Source organism: Trichoderma breve, chromosome 6, assembly GCF_028502605.1.
Source record: "Trichoderma breve strain T069 chromosome 6, whole genome shotgun sequence".
NCBI lineage: Eukaryota > Fungi > Ascomycota > Sordariomycetes > Hypocreales > Hypocreaceae > Trichoderma > Trichoderma breve.
In genome coordinates, this window is record NC_079237.1 from 2,478,805 (window position 1) to 2,500,721 (window position 21,917).

General features: G+C 50.1%; 7 protein-coding genes across 7 annotated transcripts; 4 read left to right on the forward strand and 3 right to left on the reverse strand.

Annotated features, from left to right (window-relative positions):
* Positions 1–3,744: 3,744 nt before the first annotated feature.
* T069G_09684 (uncharacterized protein) lies at positions 3,745–4,363 on the forward strand (the record flags this gene model as incomplete). Its single annotated transcript, XM_056176894.1, has 2 exons — positions 3,745–3,928; positions 3,990–4,363. 2 exons carry the CDS (start codon positions 3,745–3,747, stop codon positions 4,361–4,363), a joined length of 558 nt encoding a protein of 185 aa, XP_056025372.1.
* A 1,533-nt stretch (positions 4,364–5,896) lies between these two features.
* Positions 5,897–6,996, forward strand: T069G_09685 (small acidic protein family domain-containing protein; the record flags this gene model as incomplete). The annotated part of the gene is made up of 3 exons (XM_056176895.1): positions 5,897–5,939; positions 6,082–6,371; positions 6,433–6,996. The coding sequence occupies 3 exons, from the start codon at positions 5,897–5,899 to the stop codon at positions 6,994–6,996; spliced, it is 897 nt and encodes a 298-aa protein (XP_056025373.1).
* Positions 6,997–7,539: 543 nt separating this feature from the next.
* On the reverse strand, positions 7,540–7,868 carry T069G_09686 (ribosome associated membrane protein RAMP4 domain-containing protein; the record flags this gene model as incomplete). The annotated part of the gene is made up of 3 exons (XM_056176896.1): positions 7,540–7,607; positions 7,662–7,797; positions 7,866–7,868. The coding sequence occupies 3 exons, from the start codon at positions 7,866–7,868 to the stop codon at positions 7,540–7,542; spliced, it is 207 nt and encodes a 68-aa protein (XP_056025374.1).
* Positions 7,869–9,747: 1,879 nt separating this feature from the next.
* On the reverse strand, positions 9,748–11,723 carry T069G_09687 (stretch-activated ca2+-permeable channel component domain-containing protein; the record flags this gene model as incomplete). The annotated part of the gene is made up of 3 exons (XM_056176897.1): positions 9,748–10,028; positions 10,107–10,433; positions 10,508–11,723. The coding sequence occupies 3 exons, from the start codon at positions 11,721–11,723 to the stop codon at positions 9,748–9,750; spliced, it is 1,824 nt and encodes a 607-aa protein (XP_056025375.1).
* Positions 11,724–12,741: 1,018 nt separating this feature from the next.
* T069G_09688 (TB2/DP1, HVA22 family domain-containing protein) lies at positions 12,742–13,464 on the reverse strand (the record flags this gene model as incomplete). The annotated part of the gene is made up of 4 exons (XM_056176898.1): positions 12,742–12,859; positions 12,920–13,041; positions 13,119–13,334; positions 13,411–13,464. 4 exons carry the CDS (start codon positions 13,462–13,464, stop codon positions 12,742–12,744), a joined length of 510 nt encoding a protein of 169 aa, XP_056025376.1.
* A 1,867-nt stretch (positions 13,465–15,331) lies between these two features.
* T069G_09689 (RFX DNA-binding domain-containing protein) lies at positions 15,332–17,949 on the forward strand (the record flags this gene model as incomplete). The annotated part of the gene is made up of 4 exons (XM_056176899.1): positions 15,332–15,341; positions 15,425–16,034; positions 16,094–16,390; positions 16,455–17,949. The coding sequence occupies 4 exons, from the start codon at positions 15,332–15,334 to the stop codon at positions 17,947–17,949; spliced, it is 2,412 nt and encodes an 803-aa protein (XP_056025377.1).
* Positions 17,950–19,395: 1,446 nt separating this feature from the next.
* Positions 19,396–21,256, forward strand: T069G_09690 (amino acid kinase family domain-containing protein; the record flags this gene model as incomplete). The annotated part of the gene is made up of 5 exons (XM_056176900.1): positions 19,396–19,485; positions 19,590–19,609; positions 19,683–19,763; positions 19,834–21,080; positions 21,159–21,256. The coding sequence occupies 5 exons, from the start codon at positions 19,396–19,398 to the stop codon at positions 21,254–21,256; spliced, it is 1,536 nt and encodes a 511-aa protein (XP_056025378.1).
* Between the last annotated feature and the right edge of the window lie 661 nt (positions 21,257–21,917).

The window sequence follows — 21,917 nt, forward strand, 5'->3', positions numbered from 1 at the left end:
CGCGTTTTAGCTCAAAGGATGGGAACGCATGGCAAGCAGGGATGATGGAAACAGCACGCGACATATCGCAGCATGTGTTTATAACATGCATTACTAGTAACGCGGTTTGTTGAACCGTGTGAGCGTTGGCTCATTATCACCTTTGGAGCTAGCATTGTGTATCCTGCCTCGGCTCCTTGAACAGATCGTTCTTCCTAGACAAGGGTGAGGGCCACGATGCGGCATGAGAGATGTCGGGAGGGCGCCGTTGACGATACCACACTCGCTAACCCGTCGCATCAACGCCAGGGAGGGAAGAGCGAGGAGCTAGTGGTCAATGCTCGGTAAGAGCCTCAAGTGTAGTCATGCCCTGGCATTCCCATCCATGATCTCTGCGATGTTCGCCATGGCGAGAAGAAGCAACGGGGTGTTAGACTCTGGGGGAGGCAGGTCTAATGGTTGCCTTGTCTCGTATCAACACTCTTAGGCAGCAAGTGCATCCGTCTTTTCTGCGAGTGCCGATAGAGATGCGATTGGGGTGCCAGTCGGGGTGATTTTGAACCACACAAAGTGTAATTCTGTAGCAACACACGATCTTATTAGCCCGACTGCGTTCGGTGTCGCCGCCACATCTCACGTCGAGTGTCCAGAAAACGTTCACTTGGCTTGCCCAATAGCCTATCCTAGGCATGGGAATTCATGAGACATCCTAATACGATGAGCAAGGCGAGACTTCTGGCACCGTGGTGCCTGGTGACGGTGGGGTGAGGCGCGTGGCTTTTGCACGTACCACCCCATCGCGTGCATGGCTTGAGATGAAGCAACCCTCCTGAACTCAGAGCTGAGAAAGTGATCTGGCCAATGCGAATAGAGACTCGTTCGTATTGGTGGAATTGGAGGCAACGAAACATGCTCGTGAGCTGGTGTCTGCGCTGTCGACCATAAGGCGTCGAGCAGATGCCGAGCTGTAAGGATTTCCAAGCATGCTTATTGATGCAGAGACGAGAGAATGAGAAATGACAGCGATATAGCTTCCTCGTTAGGTTGTGTATTACGAAGCATACTCTTGCGCGTGTCCATTTGTCATCGTCTGGAGCCATAGCGTTGAGTGCGTGTGTGCTTGCGCGAGCAAGCCTCAGCAGGCGTGGCTGGTGACGATTAATGATTCGGTTCTGTCACCCGAATGCGTCAACCAGCCCAGCGGAGATGCAAAAACAGGACGAGGGCTGCGCTGACGCAAAGTTGGAAGGGGTTGTGACGCCTGGCACCCCGTCGTATATCTCGCTTTATTAGTCGGGGATCCTTGATTGGGCTGAAGAGCTGGAGTGCAATGGGCGGGGACCTTTTGTAACGCTGTTTGTAATTGGTGCCAGCCCTGTGCGCGGCCCCCAAAGATTAACGTTGGCCGGCAAAAGAGTCATCCTAGCAGCACAAGACAGGGCTAGGCGTTAGTCTAGCAACTGGAGGGAAATAGTAGTAGTCGCAAGTCGAAACTGTATGGGTTGTGGATTCTGGCGGTGTTGCTTGTCAACTGCAGAGACTCAGCTCAGCGGAGAGGCAGGATGCGAGGCTGACAATGAAAATGATGGAGGAGTGAAGTTAAGAAAGAATTTGAAGGAAGCTTTGCGAGAAGTCTGTGCACACACCAGTTGGTACCTTACTCATAACGTGACCTGCAGTATGGCAGTTGCTGGGAAGGAGCAACTTGACGTTAGTACTAAACTGCCCTGCTCGGTATCGAAGCGACTCTAGACTTGGAACTCACATCAACGTTAAGTCACCTATAAATAGCGTCCAGGGCTTTTCATGGGCAGAGCTACAGCGGCCCTAGCACACAATTGGCCACAATTCACGCCTCACAATCGCCAAGATTGCTCTAATTCTCGGGCAGTCAAGTCTCGTCAAGTCTCGGACTCGTATCAATCCTTAAGCACATGCAGGTGGCGTCTGTGTCTAAACCGCCATCATGCAAGACAAGAGAGGGTGAACATGTGCACAAGAATAAGGCACCGAAGCCGAAAGGGACAAACCGAAGCCGAAGAGGGCAAAAAGGCACAGCGAGCCAGTATCCAAGAGTGTTAGCCACTATGTCCTAATCGAATGCCCCTTCTTTTTTTCCTTCTTTTTGACATGGGACTCCTTCGCTTCAACCCAAAGCTGCGGCTGAAGCCACTATGCGGCGAAGGACTGTTAGAACATGTATCCCGCTCTCCGTAGTCGGTACGTAGGTCGTCTTTTTAACATTGGCCAGCAGGGTATTTTGCCCCACCAGACAAACCTGCAATATTACGATTGGCTTATATCGAGTGCTAACCTTTATCTCTAACCTTGTTTGACTTGAATCATGCCGCATTTCGGTCTAGTGCCGCTTCGTTTGATGCCTTGATGTTACTTGCACTAACTGCAGCCCTGGGAAATACCTCTAGCCGGGACTATGTGTTCTGGCGTTTACTCATAATATGGCTCTTTTGCAAACAAATAACCCGACGTCTTCTTCGGAGTCATTATCACGCCCGTTAGATTGCGTACTAGAACTGCTGTTAAACTACTACCTAGTAACTATGTAGATGCCTTAGGGCAATAGTAGCACCAGGCAGCAAGTGGTACCTAGGTGCATGTACATGCATATACTCATAACGGCACTGGGGGTGGCAACGAGAAAACAAGCAATGAAATGATGCTTCACACCGGCATTCCCCCTGCTGACGATCCCCTGCCCAGGAGGAGTAACCTCCCCGTTGCCTCACCCTCAGTGCCGGGTTCCAGATGCAGTTCTCACGCTACTTGTACATGCTGGAACATACAAGAACAGACACATAAAATATACCGAGGAGACTCGTACGAGAACCAGCACTAACACTAACAGCTAGCCCTGTTCTAGCATTCTTCTTGCGCTCAAACTCACGGGCCTTTCCCGCCCCCGGGTGACCCTCGCCTGTGATCCTTCGGTGCATCGGCCGTGTGAATTCTGGATTCCAAAACAGCATCAACAGACTAGTACTGCTACGTCACCGTTGTTACCTGTACGCCCTCTCCCTCCAAGACCTCGCATCCTCCGTATCGGTCCATGAGTCTATCCATCCATCCATCCATCCATCCATCCCTTCTCTCTAGCATCGGCTCCGTTCTCCGTCCACACACGATGCCGCGCACGCTGATTCCGTGCCACTACCAGCTCGGACCCTGGAATCCTCGCAGTGGAGTCTGAAAAGGGCGTACCGCAGATCCCTTGGCGTGAATGCTCTAAACTGGTCCCCTGTCCGTACAGGTAAGCAGGCGGATGGCCCGTTTAGCTCCTGAATCACGGCTGTCGCTGCTCGATGACCGACGGGTGCTGGGGCTAGAGCTGGGGCTATTCTGGCATTTGGGTCGTTCTGGTTCTTGGGGCTCTGCCTGGGTCGGTTTCACGGCTCATGCTTTGGTTTTACCTCGCTGTTTGACTTATAAGCCTTGGGTGATTCCCACTATCCACTGCGTCTCTTCTGTAATCGATTCTTACCAAGGACTATCTTTATCACGCCGTGTATTATTTCTCCTACAGCTATTTGAGCATGAGACATTCTGCTCGCTCTAATGATATATCATCCCAATTAGCATGTGCTTTATTTTGAACACACCTGTCAATTGACACGACTCAACATTCCACGTTGGACCAGACGGCGCCCGCAAAAACACTTATACACTCTCCGTAACTTGGGTTAAAATCTCAAGCGGTTGATCGAAACATTCCATTTTGGCCTCAGGCTAGAGTCTTGTCCTGTTACTATGCCTGCAACACAACGATCCAGAAGTCTCTCTCAAAGTCCTGAGCCTTCATCACATAAGAGCAGCAGTTGCTCTACACCACAAAAAAAGAGTAAAGCAAGCGCAAAGGACGCCGAGTGGTCTGAGGTAACAGACCCAGAAGAGAGGAGGAGAATACAGAATCGCATCGCACAACGCAAGTTTCGTATGTCTCTCCAACTACATCCTAACTATGCTAAACACCAGCTTGCTAACTACATATAAAGGTGGCAAAGTCAAGGAACAAAAAGAGAGAGCAGAGCGTGAAGCAAAAGACAAAGAACATGCCGGCAACAGCTACCGCATTCCCGAGCCAGATGACGTGGATACAGAGCCAGAGCCATCAGGTCTGCCATGGGGCAGCGTGAGCCTGAGCCATATCGTCTCTCGAGGACATGAGGCCGAAAGCCGCAAGAGCAGCGGGCAGGGAACACACTTAGAAGACAGCTTTGTCGCTAGAAATTATTCCTCGTCTTTCAGCTCTGACGTGCGCCAGACGGCCAGCTATAGCAGCGGCGGAGCCAACGATGGCTACGTGGACGAGAATACCTACGTCTATGATGGGCCAACTTTTGGTCACCCTTATCCCATGTTTTCATGAAGACACATGAACATATTCTTTTATATACTTTCCTTCTTCCTTTTCTTCCTGTTCTCAATATTCTTTTACCTTCTTCTGTTAATTTTTTTCTTCTGTTGGACAAGCCTCACTTCTACAATTACCGGATTTTTCGTTGAGATCCAGTGTCTTTTTACTATCTGTGTTGTCTTAAGGCGCGGGCGCATATACGGGAAAGCATAAAGACGTTGATGAACACTACACCTCTTCTCATTGATGACGATTAAGATATACAGCAGCGTTCATGGAGTTGATCATTGCACGTACATAGCTTTAAATAAACAAACTGGAACTCATGTTGTGCTGGCATACAAAGTTAAATATGAGTGATTCCTTGCCCTAAGTGTAGCTGCTGTGCATGGAAGCTAAGGGAAACCGGCAGCCCCCTTGCATTACGTTTAATGTTAAAAATCGACAGTTACACAAATGTGTGTTGGTTGCGGTTTGCGACGGCAGATGGTGCAGGGGCCTCTATTTTGTGGCTCTTGATCTAGATTTGTGGGAGTGGACAGGCCGATCATCTCGGGGGTTCAAGCCTCGCGCCAGGCGGGCTGCATGAAGGATCCGGCACACAACTTGCTGCATAATTAGGTTACATGCTATGCTGCGCACAAATGGCTTGAGAGCCCACTCCAGCATTTTGTAACTATTTCCTAGCAAAGTGCTCGAATTGTTGTGGCAGTGATTTCCGTTTGCATGTAGGAGTGTCGGTGGAGCGAGTAAGGCGGATGATCCTCAGCTAGGCTCTTTAGAATAGAATCCGTAGCTAACCAAAGAGAAGCAACGGCTCTTCTCCTTTCTCTTAGCTTCGTACATTCCACTTATATTAGAAGCGGATGTTCAATGCTTGCAACGACATGATGCAGATTGTAGTAGACTTCAAATTACTTTTTCGTTTACATGATGAGTCGAGATTCAACACTTTGCCTCGGTGCTGTCATGCATATCTGTCTAACAAGTTCGCCTTCTTGTAAGCTGCCTCAAATACATTAGTACCAATTACCATACAACAACACCTTATATAGTAGCCTACTGCCTACTAATGTATCAATACTGCTTACTGCCTTATTCATTCATCTCACTTTCACCTTCGTTGTCATGACGCATCAATTCTCAAATCTCCCGCTCGTTAATCAGGTACAAAACTCCTCTCTGGAGTATTTTGTATCGTTCCTGATCTCGCGCTACTCTGGCAGGTACCACAGCTTCTCACCCCACCTTCCTTCAGCCCGGCAATCGCTTCCCGTTTGCACTGCGTACCTGCCTTACGCTTAGTGTGGGGTACTCTTCACCGCCCGGCAGAAAGCCCATATTTTTTTTTAATTTTGGTGCAGCAGCTCTTTCTAGCTGCAGATCGCAGATCGCCTACAGCTTTCCACCAAGATTTCTCAAACTTCAACTTGGTACGCGCAATCTCAACTACGCACGACTGAGTCTCTGAATACACAGAAATCCGATCACTCTAACTTGTTCAACTTATTTTGTCTTGATTACTTTCCTATTCTGCAAGTCATCATGGGCAATTCTGCAACCGACGGAAAGGCGGATGCCGATCGAGGTAGGTTTTCCGTCGCTCTCTCTCTCTCTCTCTCTCTTTTTTTTTTCTTTTTTTGAAAGGCAGTCATATATTTGTGCTTCAATGTGTCCGCATTGCCTATGGCCTTAACAAGTCTTTCAAAGCTCATCGTAATGTTTCTTAGCTGCTCGCAAGGCCCAAAAGAAGGCTCGCAAAGCCGAGCGCAAGGTCAATGAACAATTGGCCAAAGAAGCTTCTGATGATGCCAAGAACCCCATCTCAGGCAAGGAGGAGAAGCAGGAGAGTGACAAGAAGAAGAGTGACAAGCTTCTGGAGAAGCAGCTTTTGGAGGTTGAGAAAAAGCTTCTCCAGAATTTGGCAGAGTCCAAGCAGCTTGAAGCCGAGGCCAAGCAGCTGCTCCAGCAGGCGGAAGACGCCGACAAGCTGGCCAAGCGCGTGGCAAAGGCTCTCAAGGTACGAAGTTTCCATTCTAGTGCATATATGGCTCTGCGCCTGTTATTGACTTTGCTTGTAGAAAACTACCGAGGATGGTGACAGCCAATTGCCTGCCAACCTCACGCGTGGCGACGATGCCGATTCTTCAGGCGACAAGGACGCCGATGCCGTCGTGAAAGACACTGCTAAATCTACCACGGCTACCGAGAAGGAGAACAGCGGCGAGAAGAAGAAGAAGAAAGATAAGAAGAAGAAGTCCAAGTCCAAGTCTGAGGAGGGCAACGCCGTCGAAGAGAAAACAACCAGCGCCAAGACCAAAGCTGATGGAAAGCGAAAGCGCGAAGACGATAACGCTGAGCAACCAGCCAGCAAGAAAGAGAAGAAAGCCAAGGGAGGAGAGAAGGTTGCGCAGGCGACGACCGAGCAGGTCAAGATTCAAGGCCTCGAGGGAGGAGCAGCTCGACAGGATAAGTTCCTTAGACTGCTCGGAGGTAAGAAAGCTGGTGCCAATGCCACCAAGCCAGGCAGCATGGCTTCCAACCCGAGCAAATCGGTCCGCGCCGAGGCAGCCATCCAGCAGCAGTTCGAGGCTGGCATGATGCTCAAGGAAAGTGGCCACAAGCGCCGCGGCTTGGGTGCGTAGGGCTGCCACATCCTCTGAGCGACGATGCCTTGGCAAACCCGTCACTTGTACTATACTGCATACAGCATTGTCGTTTCGCATTGCATGTCAAGTTTGCATCTGTTCATCGCGTTGATTTGACGGATGAAGGCTATAAGGCGTTAGATAGGACTCGCAGGAGATACCATATGGAATGATTTGTTTCTTGTTCTCTGTTCTCTCCTCTCATAAAATCCCCAAGTACTAGATTTACAATGCCCATGCGCCGTAAACCCCCATGATACCAACTCTAGGATCATGTCGCAAATAAGGCAAGATACGCAAATGAAATGACAATGTAACAATAGTGGCGGCAGCAGTAGCAAGACACTAGACGGCACTCACAGGCCGTCATTTTTCCTCACACTCTCGCCTCCCACGCCCGCGCTCGCTCCTCTTTCTATAATGTCAAGGTCTCTGCCACTTTCTCGCAGGCCTTCAACCCTTTTTCTTTTTTTTTTTTTGTTCTTTTCGCTTTGTTTCGTTCGATTTTGTCAGGTAGGTAATGGATTCAAGGCATTCGGACTAGATGCCAAAGAAGCGCGAGAGGAGCTCAAAGACGAGTCCACCAAAGACGACAAATCCAAGCACGGCTGTGTCACGCAAGTTAGCGCAAGTTTAGGATTAGCAGTTCGAATTGGACGTACCGAGCCAGAAGATGGAGATGGGCGACTTGGGAGTCTCCTTGGTGCGCTTCTTGAGCTGGTCCTCCGACTTGCCCATCTTATTCTCCTGGTCTTTGGCGAACTTGGCGTTGCGCCGGCGCTGCTCGAGGGTTTGGGCCTGTAGGTTCGGGATTGTTAGACATGTTTTTTTGTTTTCTATATGAATTGCGAAGGATAGATGCTTACCATTGTGATTTATGAGTTTGTTGAGAGAAATTGGTTAAAGTGTAACGTAGCTGGAGAGATTGCGCCCAGCACGGGTGATGCGACTTCTTATACCAGAAGCTTTAATTAGACGGGGGCGAATTATTTCGGATGTCGTGTCAAATCCGAAGAGTGTTCGTTAGGATTAGGACAGATTTATCTTCTTTGCAAGGAACCGCGAAACAAGTCAATTGTACGAAGGAGTGAAAAGGGCGATAGAGAAATCGAAAGGAATGGAATAGGAAGAAGTAAATGGCCAGCAAGATTGATTTCAGGGATCCGGGACAAGGACATGTGTCGTCAAGGGAAAATAGCCGCGGCGCTATCTAATCGATGAGGAGGTTCCGGATACGAGCTCGTGCCGGTTACGGGGAGCGGCGGGAGAGGTAGTCAGTACATGTACCTTTGTGTAGCCTGCGGTGTGTCTCGGGAGCTGCCTGTACGAGTATGAGTACAGGTGCTTTAGTGCATGTGGCGTGTATCGGGCCTAAAGACGGTCCAGCCCAGGTGTCCCTTTGCGGGGTGCGACATGCTGGACAATAGCGCATTTGTTCCAGGCCGTTTTAGCGGGCAGCAGCGCCAGACAGAGGGCGTATGAGTACTTGACAGGTACCGTCCGCTTGCACCGCCACAGGGTGCATGATCGATGTACTCTCTGTCCATCTGCATGGTTCGGATCTGGCAACAGAATTTAGCGCCTCTTTAGCAGGCCCGTGATGCTAAAAACTGCACTACACTTTTCGGCCCTATGATGACAGAGCCCGAGAACTGGAGCTTTTCCATCGGCGAACATGCGCTCCAGCGCCCAATGACCGGCAAAAGCACGCATTGAGACACGTGCATCTCCCTGAGACGAACTTCTCGCGATTCCGGATTTTCGAAAGCCGAAACGATGAATCCGGCTCTGGGGCTGGGCGTCTTGCGCCGGAGAGCAGCTGTTGTTGGTCTTTTGCCGGGTGGTGGTGCGATGCGACAGGCGAGGAGCTATGCGACGAAGCAGCCGAGCCCAGTGGTGAGCAGCCTCTCTCTCTCCCCTCCTCAATATCATTCATTTTATTTTGGTACTGATTTGCGGCGTGTACAACAATTAGGCGCAGTTCTACAAGACGTTTACCCGCCCGATAGGCAAGGTCCTCGTCCTCGCCGTCTTCACATACCAGGTCGCATACTGGACCTGGACGAAACTCGAAGCTGATGAGCATCGCGCGGAGGCGGACGGTGAGCAATAATGAGCCCTTATGTCACCGGATTCTCCCGTGGGAAGCCGATGCTGACGGGAATGTGTGTTGTTGTAGCGACGATTGCAGCGCTGGAAAGCACTGTGAATGAATACAAAAAGACAAAAGATGGGAAGAAGGATATGCCGTGAAAGGAAAGATACTGAAATGGCATTGAAAATTGGAAAGGCATTGAAACTCTATGCGAGGAGGTGATACGGATACGGCATGAGGAATAACATATCCAAAGCCATCACGATACAGACGACGGACATATCCATAAATCGAGGTCAAATCATAAGACCGCTGTAATAACACCATTGTCAACAATTATAGGCTCTCAGCTCTTATTGATGCATGCATTTGCCTGTATTCCATTCTCTATACTCTTGATATTGCCAATCATCACAGGCGTGATTCAAATCGCCAGCCAATCTCCAGGCTTCTATTCAAAAAGAGCCGCTGGCCTTCCAGGGGGTCAGCCTCACCATAAAACAACCTTGGTCAAATTATATGTCGCCCGTAAAACGCCATGCTCCTCTTTCTTCTCAAAATAGTGAACCAACCCTTCAAATCCTGTCAACGCTAACCATGAACGCCTTGCATGCGGGATAAATACCACTTTGCTCTTCTTTCCACCCCTCTTATCATATCAAAAGACCCGAACCGAGACCGAGAGCCGCAACAAGGAGCACTAGGCTAGGCTTGATCACTCCCGATGCGCTGACTTGAGTTCTCGGCTCTCCTGGGTAATTGCAAGTAACCGCTCCGCCGTTAGGGTCTCGTAGCCCGTAGCTCACATTGAATCCAAGCTTGCCAGCCTCGGGACACCCAAAGCCAATCGCTGCTGGGCATCCCTGGACAACCCCATAGCAGAGATCCGCGCAAGGCAAGATTTCCTTGTAGGGACCCGGCGCAATCACCTCGTCTATGAAGGTGGTTCGGGATGTATTGAAAGCCGGCGTCTTCATAAGCTCTTGTCTCAGCGCATCCGGGAGGAAAGTGCCATTGGGGAAGGACTGGGCGACATTTCGTGGAATGGTGTAGTTGTTCTGCTTTGTGAAATCCTCACAACGGGGGATGGCGACGGCGCAGAGCCATTGTTTGTAAGCCACTGTACAGTTGTTGCAGTTGACCGCTAATGAATATCGCTGCGTAGACGGCGCTTCGCACGGAATTTGCATCATCACGTTTTGAAAGTTGGCATACATCTGCTTGGCATACGCGTCGTAGAGATTCCCCAGCTCCGTGTTGTTAAACTTGTTGTTCCCAGGGGCTGCCCACTGCACGTCGTCGCAAAAGTCCAGATCGGTGATGAGATTGCAGTTTGTTCCTATTCCAGTTTGTTAGCACAGAGTTCATTTGCACCTGTCTTCAACTCCCAGAATGTGAAAAGTAAAGTCGTACCTGCTGAGGTCTGGAAGTCGGTGGGTGGAAAGACGGTGCCTCCACCTCCAATCACCCCTGTGTTTTGTCTCTTGGAATTGGTTGTTGCATGCACAAGCTTGACTAAGATTCCAGAGTATGACGAACTGGAGTTGAGTCCTTCAAAGTAGTATTGTTGTCTTGGCCAGCCACCCGGGCCCTTGTCGGTCATCTTGGTTCGGACCAATTCATTGTTATTCATTTGTCCATTATCCAGTCTTTTCGAAGCAATTTGAGCAACATTATTCATCCCACAAACCGAACGCGTTAGCCCGTCTAAAATCGGTGCCTTACTGCCCTGGACATAAAGTTCGTACTGCGGACCGGCGTTCATGATGGACTGAATCTGGCTTGTATTGCTTGTCAAAGCCGCTGTCTGGAGCAGGGCAGATTTGGCGTCACTGTCCATCCATAACAGTTGGCCATCCTTCGAGTTGTATTGGTAGTAGTAGGCATCAATCGATGCCGCAATCTCAAAATTGTATATGCCTTGGAAATCTTTAGTGACATTCGGGGCTGAAACGGTGACGTATACGTCTCCTGTTGCGTTTAAGCTGTACATGACAGCCCCTTCTACAAATGCCTTTGACTGGACGCCGGCCGCAGGTTTCGTCACGTCGGGGCATCCATCTTTGCTTGAAGTAGAGATGAAAAAACGGAGCTGCGGGGGTGTAGATGATGCGTCCGAAGATGTGCTGTGTGGCTGAAGGCAGGTGTTTGCAGATAGGTAGAGAGTTCTTGTAGGATCACTGCCTTGGTCGTCATTTGGCGTATTATTATCATCATCGGCACGCCTCTCCAAGTCTTGATCATCCCTTTTCAGCTCTTGTTTGGAGTTGGAAGAGCCCGAGTTTCCATTGCCACTGAAGATGACGCTCTTCTGCACCACATAACAGGCAGAGGCACCAGGCTCAAGATTCAATGGGATCGGGATGTTGTTTTGTAGAGGGGTCGAATCAACGGGGGCTCGACCGACTATTCCGCGATCAAACAAGGCAAAATCGGGTTCGTAAAAGGAATGCGATTCAGCATCCAGCCGCAGAGACTCTGCCGGGGCCGTCAAGTCGGACAGAGGAGGCGCTGCAAGCTCCAGAGCGAGCGCCGCGGTGGGTGCGAAGAGAAGAATGTAGAGCATCAAAACAACCAGCAGCCCCGCGAGAGAGGCCGCAAGTCGCGATTGCAATGGGGTCAATAGCATCACAGGCGCATGCCGTGCGGGCTTCCGTTATCTTGGGTTGTCGCTTGCGAGAAGGTCGTCTAGTAATGCGGCATGTTCTTTTTTCTAATTGTGATATGTCGATCTCCAGGAGACATGTGATATCATGGTGGATCTCTGCAATGTTTCAAGAAGAAGAAAAGAAGAAAAAGAGAAAGAAAAAGAAAAGAAAGAAAGAACCTCCTTCTCCAGCCGTCAGCTGGCGTTGTCGGCTTCGCTTCCGCTTCAATGGTTTGTCAGATCGTCGTTTCACGATAATACGGAGTACCAGATGCCGGTTATCAGGCGGGTGGCAGTTATCGAAGCGCGCAGGGGCCGCACTCAGGGAGAGGCGCAGCTCACCCGCACAGCCACGTAATCCGCAATCCAGCAGTTGGTACCTCGTATCCCGGACATTTCTGCACCATCGATACAGAGACAGAGAGACAGAGACAGAGGGCACACCGAATGCGCATGCGCACGTGCAAAAAGGCAAAAAATTGAGTGCTGTCTTTCAGCTTAAAGCACTGAAGAATAAACCAGTGGCTTGCAGTAAATAAATGCTCCAGATAACCTAATTATCAGTACGATGCGGTAGCGTCCTGGGTGGTCAAATGGTGGCGTCATTGGCTGCGCCGAAGAGCTTATGCTCCTACATTTCAGCTTGAGTTGGTCTCCAGCTCGCCGCAAAGCGTCTTTCCCAATGTCACATGTGCATTCTCTCTTCAAACTGATACTCGATTGCGCCCTACAGCCTCCAATTCATGACACCTTCTAAGACAAACATGCGTTATCGAAATCCTGATTCCCAAGCTCTTGGTTCCTCAGATAACCCTAATCCTTCTCCGGAAATCCAACATGTGCCGGCGATTCCGTGATACCCCATTTTATTCCCAATAATCGGTTGTTTCAATCTGGCCCGTCCTCCATCTTTGGGGTCTACAGCACCTGGTCCGGGACTTGGCGAGCAAGTGGTTGATCTTTGCGACCAAGTGGAAGTAGCTGCTCAAGCTAGCATAATTTACTGAGTCTTGTCAAAGGCATCAGTCTTGGAGCGGAGACCGGCAGAAGTGCCAGGGCCCTGGAAGTATCGGCCGAGGGTAGGAGCAAGGAAAGATCGGAAAACGACCTCAGCGCCGCTACAGGGGCAAAAAATTAGATCTTTCTACACGTGGAAGCTTTCTGGAAGAGAAACTTACCGGAAAGTGGGGAGAGCCAGCCACAGCAGGAAGATGAACTTGAAGACAAAGTAGAAGGGGAACCAGTAAACAATGCTGAAGAAGCCCTCGACGACGGTGAAGAAAGCGAAAACAACCCAGTACTGAAAAATGGAATTAGTCGCCGTGATTCTTTGATCCGCGTAGACGCAATGTGCAGGGGCAATCAGAAGTAACTCACCGTCAGCCACTGAGTGTCATCTTCCTTGGACTGAGAGAACAAAGCGCCCAGAGAGTAGTAGCCAGGAAGAACAAAGCCGGCAAAGTTTGTGAGGAGCTGGCCACCAATGTTGAAGATGATGAGGAAGAAGTAGAGAGCAGCAACACCGATGACGGCATAGGCCTTGGGGACACCAATCTGCTTCTCGAGATTGTTAAGGGCGGGGTATTTGGAGAGCTGTACATTTTACAAAGTCAGCACGCAGAGCTCGATTGAAGACAGAGCATTGGCCGAGGCGGCGCAGAAGACGAACCTCCTTATCAATGACGCTCAGATAATCCTGAGCCTTTGCCTGGGCAGACGCCATTTTGCTTTAGGTTGAAGCTTGATGCTCAAATTTGCGCAGCTGTCGACGTGGAGATTCTTGCGACGACAGCAAAAGGTCCCCGCAAATAAGAATAAGAAATAAATAAGCACAAGGTGTAGATGAATAAAGTGATAGTAGCGCTAGGGGAGGTGCTTCGAGATAGCAGAGCAGAGCAGGAGGAGGAAGAAAAGTTACAAAATAAGGGTGGATGCAGGAATGGGAGTGATGATGGTATTAAGAAGGTTGATCGAGCCCAGATTTCAGGAAGCTTTGATAAATAGCGTCAGCGGCTTGGGGCTTGTGGAAGTAACAGGTTGCACTTGGCAAGGGAATGGACCGGCTACGTGTGCTGCTGAGTCGATCTGCTCCGTGCTGAAACTGGGGCCATGCTTGTGTTAGGGCCGAGGTTTCGGCTTCCGGCAAGGTACCTGCTCAGCCCAGCAGGGCTTGGCCGAAGTGAGGGGTACATGCCTTGGGTGAGATACATGCCGTCCTATCATTTGCATGGAAGGGTCGGATATTCTGCGGTGCCCCTTCAGGTGTGGTGGAGGGGAAAACGCAGCAACCTGAGAAATACGGCAATGGAAGACCAATGGAAGACGTCAAGACAGCAGATAACGCAGCGAGATGGAGCCCCAGCGGAGCATTTCCTGAATGTGCCTAACTACGGGATGTAGAACGCCGTAGAAGATGCGTACCTGTACAGCGCAGCGCTCGTCACGATCCGGTGCTGACTCGAGGTACTCTGTACGTGGCGACTACTCCGCACTACCCAGTAGTATTCCGGGCATTAGTCTTGTCCCCTGGGGACTTGGGGGACGTCAGCAGCAAGGGGTTTGTGAGAGGTCTTGGACTTGGAGAGCTTGCGAGGGAGCACCCGACAAAGGCTGTCGGACCATGAGCACGCGCATGTGATATCACCTATCTACTTTGAACAAGTACCATGCAGGGAACTAAGACCAAACTGAGAGCAAAGTGACAATTACTAACCTGAACAACTGAGCAGGAGAACAGGAGGGAAGCCAAAAGGTGCCATACCGCTTCTCAAGGTTTACTGTATTTCTCAGAATGATGATGCCAAGTACGGAGCTGAGAATTACCGTATTGCAAGCGCTGTCCGGCACCGCATCCGGGAGCTAGGCACTTGAATGAAATCATTAGTGTAGGTGGTAATGTGCTTTCATTCTCAACAGCGTACAGTTGACTACTATATTGCTGCACATTTGCCACTACTAAATCAAGCAGGCAAGACAAGAGAGAAGAGAACAATAACAATATTATTTATTTATTTTTGGTTTGTCCTGCATCCCTTGATTCGTGCATATTATTCAGAAAAGCCACCATAAAATTATAAGGTATGACATGACAGCCTCTTCCGAACTCTTTTGTTATTGCCCCGCTCCTCACAATTCGGCCACAGCTGGAATTCCACCTAATTAGTGCGCAAGCCTGCTTACCTAATGTCGCAAAGTTTGTTATTCTGCCTTTTGTTTAGTTTTGCCTAGTTTGGCTTCTTGCCCAGTTGGGGTCCTGCGTCTGCCCGTCTGCTTTTCTCCTCTCGTTGGCCTCGCAACAGAAAATCAAATCACAACAACAGCTGCAGCCAAAAGTCGACTCGGCACAAACCACCAGGCGCGCGCATCGACAGAATCGCCCGTGCAGCTCCTGTGCAAAGTCGCTTGCATCAGCTCCTTCTTCGCTTCCATCTTGGGATTTTTTTGACCCTTGCTCGCGTCTGGTCGCGGCGAGATCCGGGTCGCCAAACCTGCTCGTGTCTCCGGTCCACAGCCAATGTTTGTTGTCTAATTAGCAGCCATTTCGACGACAAACTTCAGCCCTTGAAACTCAACCACGCCAGACTCTAATCATGGAACAGGGTATACTTTTCCTGGCCTGTGCAGTTGCTTTTCCTTTTAATCTCCTTCACGGCGCTGCCAGCTAACTCTTCGTTCCCCTGCAGACAATTCAGCGACACGCGCAGCGGCCAAGGCCAGGAAGCGGCCTCTCTCCCGCGCTTCCACGACGTCGATTCACAGCGCCGCTACCCAGTCCAATCTCGACCAAACCGCCTTCGCCGAGGCCTCATCTCTCTATACTGGTCAATGGATCCCCAGTGAGCACCACGGTCACTCGAAAGACATGGGCGCCGCACCGCAAATGTCCCCTGAAGACATGATCCTGCAGGCGGCGACCCACATGCAGTCCTCGAACCACGACTTCTCCATGGACGGATCCATGGGACCTGCCATGGCCCATCACATGCAATATCAACAACATCACACAATGACGAGGCATCCGCTGCCTGCCGAGCAGTACGGCGCCAATGCGAGCTTCACCGAGGGCGACAGTCAGATGTTGGATCGCGAAGAGAACGAGGACGGCGACTCCATGACGGGGGCCGCCGGTGCCGTCAAGACGGCCACGAGATCTAGTGCAAACAACGAGCTGGAAATGAGGCACCTCTACAGCGCGAACCGGCATCGCAGTCTCCAGGATGTGGCACGTGAACTGCATGGAAACGAGCGAGGGCCCAACTCAGAGCGCACCCGCCAGGTTTTTGCCATGTTGTGGTATGCGCCATGTGCTGTATGTGTTTAATGTTGCTTGTTCTGACATTGTGTGCTTGCAGGATCAATTCAGTCTGTTCCAAAGGAAAGGGCTCCGTTCCTCGCGGCCGAGTGTATGCCAACTATGCCTCACGATGCGCTACCGAAAGAATTACAGTTTTGAACCCAGCCAGCTTCGGAAAGTTGGTCAGGGTTCTCTTCCCCGGCCTCAAGACACGCCGTCTTGGAGTTCGAGGAGAATCAAAATACCACTACGTTAACTTCGCCCTCGCTGAGGATCAGCCAGAAGCGAAGGAGCCGCAGCCGCAGCCGCCGAGGGCGCTCCCAGAAGCAGCAGCAGCCCTTTCTCAGAGCCTTAGGTGAGTCGAAGGACGAAACTACCATGCGAATTAGGAAATAAAACAAGACTTGTTACTGATCCAGCTCCAGCGTCCCAACACAGCCTGGTAATAACAATGTTCGCCGGGATGTCCTACCCTCGCCTCAAACAGCCACACAAACTCAAATCAACCCCCTACCGACCAAGTCATCAAACAGATCCCACAGCCTCTATAACCACCCCGACCTCAGCAACATTGATAACGTGAACGCTACATCCAACAAGACGGAGCTGCAGCTGGCGTTTCCGCCCCCTGATGAGAGCGCGTTCGAACAATCCGAGCCAATTGCGCTACCTCCGATTGAATCCTATCTACCTCATGGAACCGACCCCGATGCAGCCAAATCGTTGTCTGCTTTGTACCGATCACACTGCACATCCTTGGTAGAGTGCATTCGATACTGCCGTGAAAAGACGTTCTTCCACCTATACACGTCTTTCCAGGGCACACTGACCATGCCCGTCCAGAAGTTGTTTGGACACCCCGCCCTTGCCCCGTGGATTGAGGGATGCGACATTGCGCTATACCAACGCATGATGCGCATCGTCTCTGGCTTGACTCTTCAAGTCGTTCCCAAGCCAGTTCTCGATACACTCCGCAACATTTCCGAGAGATTAGTGCCCCATATTCGAGACTCATTTCAAGGCCAACCACAGCACGTTATTACGGCCAAGGAATCGCCAGCTGCCATTTTTGCAGGCCTGTTGGATCGTGCCCTGCGTGTCAATCTGACGGCACATGCTGCAGCCAACATGCTTTCAAACCCGGCCAATCGCGATCAAATGTATGTCGACTGGATCACCATGATTCGCGCTCGCAAGATTGCCGAGTGCGTTCCAACCCGCGGCATGGACGACGTCGTCACCTTGCTCGTGACTGAAATTAGAGATTTGCTAGATCCGGCAAATGTTCCTTGGGAGGTTGAATGTCTAACAATCTATGGGGACGTGGTTACACGCAGTGGTCGCCAAGCGGAGGCCGATGCTGGCGTCGACACATCGGGTCAGAACGTCTTGGACAGATGGGTCAATTTCTTGCAAAGCCTGCCAGCAAAGTTCCCTTACGCATCACATGCAGATATTGTGTGGTGTGTTGAAAGAGTTGGAACCGCCGTCATGCGAGATCTCACATTAGCCCAAGGTAAGAGCTTTGGCTCCTGGTGGGTGACAAAGACGTGGGTGGATGAAATGACGTGCTTCCTGGCCGAGCAAGGCGGATTCATGAAGGAAAGTGCCAAAGCTCCCATACCGGCAGCAGAACCTCAGTCTCAGGTCTCCAGCAAGCCCACCAGCAGACAGGTTTCTCGATACAGCAGTGGCAGCGACGACGTGAGCGTAGCCCATGTATCACACACGCAGCCGGGCCGAGCGCCGTTTCCACCACCAAACAATACCAACTCGGCCCCGATGATTGCCGATTCCCATGATGATAGTGGCATAGGAATTCGGACTCCCGAGGAAGATTTTCCCATGGACAAGTTTACTTTCGCAGGAGCAGAAGGCCAGGGGCTGGAGCTGGCCGCGGGTGCAAGCTTATAGTAACCCTTTCTCGCCTCCACGAAATCACATGGACTGCGTTGCAAAAGAAGAAGAAGAAAGTTTCAAATAAACTGGAAAGATGGAATGGAGAGGGATGAGAGAGTTAATTACGCAGCGGATTGCTTCTGGTCTGGGCCAAGATCAGCCCGACCAAAGCTCGCTGCGATAGGAGACGGATTAATCACTGTGATGATCGGACGAATGGACGACGACACGACATCTGGACTGTAATAAAAGGCTTCCGCACGGATGGTTCCGACCGGGGGATTGGTGTTTTTCTCTGTTTCTTGCTATATATTTCAAAGGCCTTGCGGTGGCCATCTTGTTTCCCGCTGGTTGTATTCTTTTTTTTATTATTTGAGGGGGAGGACCATGGCAAGGGGCGTGTTGGAATAGACGGGGTATTGGCAATTACTGGATAGGGTGTACGATGTATTCAGCACCTGTTTCTCCGGATACGGTGTGAATGGGTTCTCTGCTGCAGATGTGTTTTTTTCTTTTTATTTGATATCATGGTAGCTGAGCAGAGTACTGGGTATGTCATGCATGTTGTGGCTCACCAGGTTGCGCCACAAGTAAGGGAATAGGACATATTCGACTGGAAAGCATACGTGAATTAATAATTGCCGTTGAAGTAGTCAGAGAGTAAGAAAGAGAGAAGAAGAATATCTTTGTCACTACTGGCTGCAATAGGACAACAACTACTACCATTGCCCTCTTCTGTTCGTAAGCCGCCACAGCCAAGTAAGACGGATGCAGTCAACGGCAGTGGTTTGATTCGTGCCCAGGGGTCTGTCTTATCTGAGACTCACCACCAAGACTCACCGTCTGCGTACACAACAACACAATGATGAGATAGACATCAAATCAGGACCCAATTGATAAATGCGACGACTAATAGTATGACCGCTTTGCCGTGCCGGGTTCACACTTTGGTTTGACTATTGAAAATTCCCTCTTGATTTTCCCTGTTCGGAGCGGACGAAAAAAAAACTGGAGACGAGAGTCGCCGTTCTTCGGCCCACGCCACAATACAAAACCGGCTCCATCACTCAGATTTTGGACCATTCGGTGTCCGAAACGCCCCTCCACTAAATCTGTGACTCTTTCGATTCATTGGAGATTCGGACTTGAGCTGAGGCAACCTTTTTTTTCCCCTTACCTTTTCTGCCATTGGAGGCTTTTTCGATCTGTGGCTTTCTCTTTTTTTCTATTCTATTAAAAAGCTAACTACAGTACATACTTCAACCGCCACTATCTTTTTGACTTCGTGTCTTGAACATTTTACTCACTCAATTTTACTCTTTATTCTTTTTTCCTTCATTTGTCTTCAAGGGGTAATTGGGACCCAAGACAAGGCCATCTCATCTAGTGGAGCGCAGAGTGGCCATTTAGCGGATTCAGTTTCGATTCCGAAGTCGCTAGCAGCAAGGAAGCATCGTCACCATGGGCAGCGCGACATGTGATAATTCGTCCGACCTGGGCTGGGTGGTTCAGAAGTTTGGCGGCACGAGTGTCGGAAAATTCCCAGACAAGGTGAGTGAGAGTTGAGGTTATTTTGAATTCATTCTGTGCTTTTTCTCTTTGTTAAAGTTTGCGGGGTGTCAATGAGTCAATGCTGATGCGCGCTCTCATGATAGATTGCTCGTGATATTGTCAAGTAAGTTTGTCCACATGTGGCGATGGTGAGTCACGCATTGTATGGACTCCAGCTTATCATGATATTGCTACAGGGCCAATCTTTCGCGGAACCGAGTCGTTGTTGTATGCTCCGCTCGAAGCACGGGCAAGAAGGCCGAGGGCACCACTAGTCGGTAAGAAATCCCCATCTATGTTGGACTCGGTGCATCTTGAAGGCGGAATTCTCATTGATTCGTTATCCAGGCTACTTGCTGTCTACACAAAACTCAAGAACATTGCTACGCCCATCAGCTCCGAGGAGAAGCAGCAGGAGTTGATTGAGCAGGCTGCAGGGCTCATCCAAGATGTTTGCAACGATCACGTCTCCGCCACTGTGACGTTTGTCCAGGATCCGGAGTTGAGAGATGCCTTGGTAGCCAAGCTCAAGGCAGAATGCCAGGAGTTGATTGAGTACATCATGGCCACCAAGAGATTCAACCTTGAAATCAACTCAAGATCAAAAGACCGTGTCATCAGCTTCGGCGAGAAGCTCAGCTGCTTGTTTATGACTACATTGTTGAAAGATTCAGGAGTTGACGCTGAATACGTGGACCTGTCAGATGTCTTGCATAATGACACCCCTTCTCCATCCCTGGATGCCGGCTTTTACAAGCTGGCGGTAAGCAGATTTCTCAAGAAGCTCACCGCGTGCGAGCACCGGGTCCCGGTCGTCACGGGCTTCTTTGGAAACGTCCCTGGCAGCTTGATTGATGGAGATATTGGTCGCGGCTACACAGATCTCTGCGCGGCCCTTTGCGCCGTGGGATTGAAAGCGGACGAGCTGCAGATCTGGAAGGAAGTAGACGGCATCTTTACGGCAGACCCTTCAAAGGTCCCCACAGCTCGATTGCTGCCATCCATCACGCCGTCAGAGGCCGCTGAATTGACGTTTTACGGTTCCGAGGTCATCCACCACCTTACCATGGACCAGGTCATTCGGGCTCATCCTCCCATCCCTATCCGCATCAAGAACGTTAAGAATCCTCGCGGAAACGGCACAGTGGTGATCCCAGACCCGATTCTGTCGGCGGCACAGCAGCTGCATCGATCACGACCTTCTCAACGGGCCCTGTTCAAGAATCCCAGGCGCCCAACTGCCGTCACAATCAAGGATCAGATCAGCGTCATCAACGTCCACTCAAACAAAAGGTCCATTTCACACGGCTTCTTCGCCCGCGTGTTTTCCATCCTCGACAAGCAGTCCATCTCCGTGGATCTCATCTCTACGAGTGAGGTACACGTCTCGATGGCCATCCACGCTGATGGAATTCGATCGGAGGCGTTTGAGACTGCGAAGCGGGACTTGGCGGAGTGTGGAGATGTCAGCATTCTAACAGACATGGCTATTTTGAGTCTAGTTGGGGCAGACATGAAGAACATGGTTGGCGTTGCTGGGCGCATGTTTTCGACACTCGGAGAGCACAATGTCAATCTCGAGATGATTTCTCAAGGTAAGTAAAACTACTACTACTCCGCATGTTTTGCACCAGATTTTTGTTTGGCTAACGCATTGGATTTTTCCATTACAGGGGCGAGTGAAATTAACATTTCTTGTGTCATTGACGCTCGCGATGCCACGAGAGCCATGAATGTTTTGCATACCCATTTGTTCACATTCCTGGATTAGGGGGGCGGTTTTGGCCATGATACCTAGCATTGCGGCGCCGATTTATTTTTTACAGCATATATACGTGCACAGGATTTAGGTTGAGTTGATACAGAAGGAACTGCAAAGGCCTATCCCATTGCGAGGCCTTTCTTTATTATTTCCATTATTCCCAAAGCTTTTGGATACATTTTCTTGTCTTTTTTTTTTTCCCTTTGTTTGTTGGGGTGAGGAAACAATCTAGCCCGACATGGTGCATTACACCATCATCAGTTCTTCTGCTTCATACGCTGCTATGCGCTACATCATTGAGGAGTTTTTAAAAATTCGATAGATGATAGATAATAAATTGCATACATCAACTAAAGATAAAAGATAATAAAAGAGAGAAATGCTAATAATGAACTCTTGATTCTCATCCGATTCCATTGTACATCATGAGATAAATTGCAGGGTATCTCTCAACGTTGCTATTATTAGCAAACAATGTCAGCCAGGTACCACTACTAGTAAGTCTGGGTGCTGAAGTACTTGCAAGTTAGAACCGTTTTTAGAAGAGCTCGGTGAAACCCACGCCGCCAAATCCCCCACCTGCGATACTTGTTTACCGAATACGCACTTACACCTCCGTCTCAACGTTTCAGCACCGCCAAAACAGCACAACTCTCGCCACCAGCATCAC